This window comes from Cynoglossus semilaevis, chromosome Z, assembly GCF_000523025.1.
Source record: "Cynoglossus semilaevis isolate Cse_v1.0 chromosome Z, Cse_v1.0, whole genome shotgun sequence".
NCBI classification, from domain to species: domain Eukaryota; kingdom Metazoa; phylum Chordata; class Actinopteri; order Pleuronectiformes; family Cynoglossidae; genus Cynoglossus; species Cynoglossus semilaevis.
This window is the reverse complement of record NC_024328.1, coordinates 4,780,288-4,787,463: the sequence shown is the minus strand read 5'-3', so window position 1 is coordinate 4,787,463 and position 7,176 is coordinate 4,780,288. Positions and strand designations below refer to the sequence as shown.

Genomic DNA, 7,176 nt, shown 5'->3' with positions numbered 1-7,176 from the left:
AGCCCATTAAATGGTTCTAGATTTAAAGGGCAGTTGAGTAACTGTAAAGACTAAAACCTGAACCTTTTTTTTATGTTGCAGTCAGTCATCTGGGAAGTACTATCCTACACATGGTGACCATTTGTCAGAGAAGAGATAGTAAAGATAACTGATATCTTCGCCATGGCTGAGACAACAGAGGTTCATACAGGAGCAAGCTCCCTGCTGAAGGCTGTCACTCTGAGCCGTCTACGTCTCACTCGACTGCTTTTAGAGGGCGGAGCCTACATTAATGAAAGCAATGAAGATGGAGAGACGCCACTGATGGTGGCCTGCAAGACACAGCAAATGGATTCCCAGAGTGTCCCTAAACACAAAATGGTCAGGTATGTGGGAGATATTGTAAGTATGCAGATTTATGAAGGGAAAAACGTTCCAATACTCATACTAATAATTAACAGTGTAGATTATTAGTCGTCTGAACAATTTTGAGTGAATAAAAGTCAAAGTGGCTTTGTTACTGATAAATCATAATCTAATTATTTAGACGTTTCCTGGGGAAAGGCTAACTAAGATTTGGTGGAATTGACCTCTCCTGGCTGAGATAAGAGCAGATGAGGTGGTCAAAATGACCAGTACAAAATCCCTCTGAGGCGGTTCTAATAAAAAACAGATTGATGGTAAAAGTAATATTTTAATAGAACCCAATCCTTGTTCACATTTTCCCACAAAGAGAGCCTATACCTCTTATAAGGTTACAGGCTATGTCAGTAGGTGAGGGCGGAGTACACCGTGGACAGTTCAACAGTTTTTTTTGTTTTAGGTTATTAAGACTGATTATTATATCTAACAGGTATCTGCTGGAAAACGGTGCAGACCCAAACATCCAAGATAAAATGGGGAAAACTGCACTGATGCATGCTTGTCTTTGGCAAACTGGGTCAGAAATTCTGTCATTGCTTCTCAGCAGTGGAGCAGATCCAACACTAGAAGATCATGAAGGATTTTCTGCATTGGTTTATGCTGTCAATTCAGGAAACAAAGAAAACCTCAAGGTCCTACTGGATGCCTGTAAAGTTATGGGTAAAGAAGTTATAATCATCACCACCAACAACCTGTCAACTGACCATCATGTGACAAAGCAGTACATTAATGTCCCTCCGCCTGCTAACATTGACATGGGTCTGCACTACAGAACTGTTCCTGATGTTGACCAGCACGTCACTGGCCACCAACTACACTTTGAGCAGTGTCCTAAAAATCCCTCACCACTGCTCCATCATATCCAGACTCCTTCTCTGACAGCAGAACCAAGCGAACTCATGTTAAACAAGAAAATATATTATGAAATCAGTACTGCGGCTAGCCAAGGAAATACCCCTCCTTTGTCCCACTACCACAGTATTGATGTCAGAGATCCAGTGTTTAAAAGAGGAAATGCTAATAAGTCCATCAGTGAAGCTAGGCGAGAAGGTGGAAGAAGATATTTTGGTAGAAAGATGTCTTATGACAGTGCTGCAAGTTCACTGTATTCTGCTTCACATCCAAACTTGCATCAAGAGGATATTCCTTTCACCTGTGAGTCAAGCCGTGTAGATGAAGATTCCTCAGAATTACTTCCAAAACTGATTGTCTCAAGTTTGCAAAATGTGGTTCATCGACGGAACATTGGAATTAACCACTATAGTTCTGACTCCCAGTTACCACAGTTTGGAAATGGTTCCAAGTATGGTGTCACACCTGAAAGACATAAGCTTAGCAGCAGCAGGTCCTCCACTCTGTCAGGATCAAGGGAGTCCTTAGAAAGTTCTGGCCAGGGATTTGACACTGCAAGACTTGATCAAAGAACCTTAGGAACCCAACTTTTGAATCACATGATTCACAACCGCCCAAGATACCTTCCACCACTTAGTCCACATGCTCCTATACCAAATATTGGTGTTGGTTGCAGCTCCAACCACACTTTAAGTGTAAGTAGTAGGAATCTAAACATTGAACACACAGGACTAAAGCCAATTATGTCCTCTGCACCTACATTGCCAAATCCTAACACCAATAGAATCCTCTGGAGACGACACTCAATACAGTCAGAGCAAATAAACCAGTTCGTCTACCTTGAGAAAACTTCCGATCACTAGGACAAAACCAAGGCTGTGCTTGCACTGCCTGTGTTAATTTAGGGCTTGATGTAACGGTGATGCATGAGCTGACTGGTGATCCGTGGACCTGACTGTTGAAATTGTTTAGTCCAGAATAAGCTCAATCACCAAGTTTTTGTTCCACCTTTTTTTATGTAACATCTTAAGCAATCAGTGATACTAATTTTGTATTGTCTTCTTTAAACCCTTGATGAAATTAAAATAAACATATACAGGACCCTCCTATTTTTAATAAGAATTGAAACATTTGCAAATTGGAATTACTTTTATTGTTTAACATCAGTATGTATTATTTTGATGCTATATTTTTGTTTTCTAAATATTTATACAAAACTAGGATTTTCCCCCAAAGTACTGACATATGAAAAGGCTTAAATTTTATGCATTAAAATGTTAAGATGTTATATTCGAAACCACAATCACACTGCAAAAATAAACAGTTAAATGTTTGAAATTTAAATTTTTTAAAATTTAAAACAAATGCATATAATGTAAATCTCTTTACATAATATAAACATTTATTGTTTCTGTTTTAATTGTATTTAATCTTTATTATAACCTAATGTTAATAAAATACACATCTATCGAATAACTAGTAATGCATGTATCAAAGCTTTAAATCAAAACATGTATGTGTGTAGAAATGTACATTTTTTTAAACATCAACTATCCAAAATGTCGGACCGGCTCGAGCATGCGCACTACATCACTTCCTCATCAAATTGAATTGTTCATACATCCGCCACCTGGACCAATCAGACGCTGACATTTACTTCCGGTGTTTGGACCTGTCAGGCTGTGATAGGTCGGAGCTTTGAAAGCGGCCGCTGCTGTCATTGTTAGTGTGCGTTTTCGTGTGTGTTCTGCCGCTGCTGATTGAAGACAGGAACGCAGACATGAAGCTCATTCGTGGTGTCCCCGTGCTGTTCCTTCCCCTGCTGCTGGTCCTCTGGTCTTCGGGGGGATCCGCTGACTCAGACATTAACTCCGTTACCTGCGGTTCTCTGGTGAAACTGCTCAACACCAGACACAACGTCCGCCTCCATTCCCACGACGTCAAGTATGGTTCAGGTAACTTTGAGTCCTTACTCTCTGACATAGACAAACATGTCTTTACTTTGTTTTTATTTTGATAGGTAGTGTTTTCCCTCTGTAAAATCCTGTTAAAATCGACTATTTACCGCCTGTTTTGGCCAGCTTTAAACAACAAAAGCCCTTTGTTTCAGTCTAAAGAACAATAGAGCAGAAATGATCATATTTCATTCTCACCATTTAAAGAAGCATATGAGTATATGTTAAGGGTGCTGAATTTTTTTTGAAAACACATCAAAAAGACGTGATTTGTTATCATATCACTCAATGAATATTGACTGATATAAATGTAAATGTCATAACTTGACTCAGAAACGACCAATTTTTCTCCCCTTGTCCTAAACATAAAACGGAAGGAGCAGACTTAACCATTTACATAGTTTAAGATGAATGAATATATTTAATTTTTTGTGTCTGTGTGTGTAGGCAGTGGACAGCAGTCTGTAACTGGTGTGGAAAGTGCTGATGATGCCAACAGTTACTGGCAGATTCGTGGGAAGCCGCACAAACCATGTCAGCGTGGAGCTGCTATCAAGTGTGGAGACACCATTCGTATCACACACATGAAAACAGGGCGAAACCTTCATACACACCATTTCAGCTCACCTCTGTCCAATAACCAGGTGAGAGAATACACACAAACAGAAATACACACTCTCACATAAATTGACCTAACTTAGACCTGGTATTGGTATTTATCATCAGATCCTTACAAAAAGAAAAAAATAGAATATATATATAAGAATTATAGTGTAATCTAGTAAGTGTTTCAGAAACATGATGAGGAAAACACTGGAAAGAAGGTGTTTGGTCTGTGAAGAGATAACAAGGCAGGTTGATGGTGGAATAAAGATGTTCAGGAATGTGTCTAGAGTATCTTATTGAAGGTGACGAGGCAGTAGACGGAAGTACTATCAGGCTAGAAGAGAGTCAACGAGAAGTAGCCAAGGAAAGGTGAGGGGTAATGACGAGTTATATTAAAGGGTGGACTATGGCTGATGGCTATGATGTATGGTTTAGAGACAGTTGAGATGCTGAGATTCTCCCTGGTAGAGACCAGGATGGACAGGATTAGAACAGAGCAGATCAGAGGGACAGTGAAGGTGGAGCAGTTTGGAGATGAAGTCAGAGAGGTGAGGTGGAGATGGTTTGGACAAGGGTTGAGGAGAGAGAGTGGATTATTATTGTAGTGGGCAAAGGATGTTGGAGATGGAGATGACAGACAAGGTGGAGGGAGTGAGATCCCAGAAAAGACTTGTCATAAAACAGGACATGGAGAGAGTTGGTGTAACAATGGCATGTGATAGGGTGAGATGGAGGCAGATGATCCATTGTGGTGTCCGCCTAATGGAAACAGCTGAAATAATTATAAAATGATACTGCATATATTATATAACATTTTATAATTTTTTTGTTAAACAAAAAAGCCATACCTTCTTTAAACTGAATTGTTCTGCTTGTCACATGACATGTAGGGAATTACACTAGGCACCTGTTCCCCCCACACATTCAAATCACTGACCAATATTTTTTGTAAATTAATATTGTTTGCTTTTTATACTAAACAACATAAAGGCTTTCTTTTTTTCTTAAGCTCCGCCTATGTCTTGTTTCTCTCTGGAATTGTCTCTTGGGCTAGATCTGATTATAATTAGAAATGACAGAAAACTATGCATTTTGCATGTAACTTTAATTTGAGTTAAACTTTTCTCTTTTCTCCCTCAATTCCTTGCTTCATCAGGAGGTCAGTGCGTTTGGTGAGAATGGTGAAGGAGACGATTTAGATGTCTGGGCAGTGCAGTGTGATGGCGATCACTGGGAGCGGGATGAGGTGGTGCGTTTCAAACACGTTGGAACTGACGTCTTTCTGAGTGTGACAGGGGAACAGTACGGCCATCCAATCCGTGGTCAGCGGGAGGTGCACGGCATGAGCTCACCTGGCCAACACAGTTGGTGGCGTGCCATGGAGGGTGTCTTCATACAGCCCAGCCCGGAGCTGCTACGACACGACGAGCTCTGATAATACCGTCACTGCAAGAAGAGCATAGACTTTGTGTGTGTGTTTATGTGCGTGTGGGCCTGCGTGTGTTTACACCTGTTCACCTCTGCTGTTTCTTTTCAGTTTTCTTTATGTTTGGCTGCATCAAATTTGTTTCAAAGTAAGGAAGAACACCTGAGTGATGACCACAGACTGTAGAGGTGGAGCCTATTTTCCAGTTAAACATTTGTTGCCGAACAATAAGGAGATATTTCTGGTGCAAAAAAGGTCCACACCCAGTCCCAGTTTGTTTTGAAAGAGACAACAACTTTGGCCAATGAACTCTCCACCCCCTGCTGTTAAAAGGTTGTCAAGATCCACTGAGTTTCCACCAGAGATTTTGCATGGAATTAATGTGTAATTCTAATATGCAGGTGTGACAAAGTTACACAGACGTGCTGTTAGGAACTTCAATAATACTGCTGCAAAAATGCCCCCACAAAACATAATAACTGATTAATACAGTTTTTAAAGTGTTTTTTCCTTCGATCAGTAAATGATGGCTCATGTTAAACCTTCAAAGTTCAAAGACAAAACAACAAGTGACTGGTGAAGACCAAAATTTGCTTAGTTATTTAAAATTTACCTATTTATTTGCCAGAACCTTACCAAAAATTATGATTTTTAATATGATATTCACAAGGCTAAAATCAAGTTTATGTTGCAATTTATGGAAAGTAAATTGATAACAGATATTTACTGTGATGAATTCCCTCTGTTGTTATTTAAAGGAGCTTATATTTTCTGCGTGTAGTTTATCACTTAGCTGCCGACTCCATCATTGTGAAATTACCTTGAGTGACCGTTTAATCATGAATGTAATAATATACAAATGATCCAACAGAGGGCGCCACTTTAACGTTTAAAGTCCCTTTTTAGGCATCTGTAAAAGCGCAAAGTTGCAACGTTCTAAAAGAGTTTTATTATTTGGAGTTTTATCCAATTATTGACTGCATTAAAGGTGCAGTGTGACATGGAAAAGCTATTGAAACCAGACTTCTAAAAAAGGGATTTACTTATTACATTACTTATGCTGTCCATACACTGTAGGAGGCTGATGGTACTGTAGTTGTTAACTGTGAACATACTGTTTTAAACTTATAATTTGATTTGCTGCTGAGTGACTGTGTCTGTATCTTTAACATATTTGACAGAAGCAGCTTATTTAAATGTAAGGTTTGGAATAAGGGTGAGGTTTTTCCCCTGTATCCTGTGGTTCATGTAGTATTTTCATTCGTTTGTTCCTTCTTATATTGGAGACAAAATAAAACTACAAGCAAAAACTCAAATGTTGAGATGCCCTGTGTCAAATTTAAACAAACAAAAATTGTGTGGAAACTGCCCGTATGTAAATGTAGGCCTATAATTTGCAGTGGTGGCTTGATGGTTAAGGAAGCGGACTTGGGTCCGGAAGGCTTCAGGTTTGAGTCCAAGTTCCCGCTGAGGTGCTCTGAACATGGCACCGTCCCCACTCACTGCTCCCGTTAAAGCTGCCCACTGTTCACGTTGGTGATGGGTTAGAAGCAGAGGTCACATGTGGTTGTGTGCTGTGGTGAGCGGTGTCACAATGACAAGGAGTTCACTTTCATTTGGACATAGACACACAAGCCGTTTACTGAAAAATAATCAAATTATAGCAAGTAGTTATATTATATATACACTACAAGAACTCAAAAGTTAACTAGTTCTAGTTCTTCTACTTTAAAGAAGGTCCCAGTCTCAAAAGTGTTCTATCACAGTAGTTGCGTTCCAAGACCCACGTGGTAGAGGTGAGACTGTTATTATATTATTTCCATATATTCCGTAGCGGTTAGCCCGCCTGCCTCAGAAGGAGAGAGCAGAAAGTCCTAGGTTTGATTACCAGAGGAACCACATGTGCCAAGCCTGCTGAGGGCAGCCTGTTAACAG

General features: G+C 39.8%; 2 protein-coding genes across 2 annotated transcripts; both read left to right on the top strand.

Moving 5' to 3' along the window:
• Positions 1–162: 162 nt before the first annotated feature.
• On the top strand, positions 163–2,308 carry ankrd34bb (ankyrin repeat domain 34Bb). The gene is made up of 2 exons (XM_017042845.2): positions 163–365; positions 833–2,308. Exons 1-2 carry the CDS (start codon positions 163–165, stop codon positions 2,115–2,117), a joined length of 1,488 nt encoding a protein of 495 aa, XP_016898334.1. The 3' UTR covers positions 2,118–2,308.
• A 632-nt stretch (positions 2,309–2,940) lies between these two features.
• Positions 2,941–6,557, top strand: sdf2l1 (stromal cell-derived factor 2-like 1). The gene is made up of 3 exons (XM_008335862.2): positions 2,941–3,209; positions 3,657–3,853; positions 4,972–6,557. The coding sequence occupies exons 1-3, from the start codon at positions 3,035–3,037 to the stop codon at positions 5,248–5,250; spliced, it is 651 nt and encodes a 216-aa protein (XP_008334084.1). The 5' UTR covers positions 2,941–3,034; the 3' UTR covers positions 5,251–6,557.
• Positions 6,558–7,176: the final 619 nt, after the last annotated feature.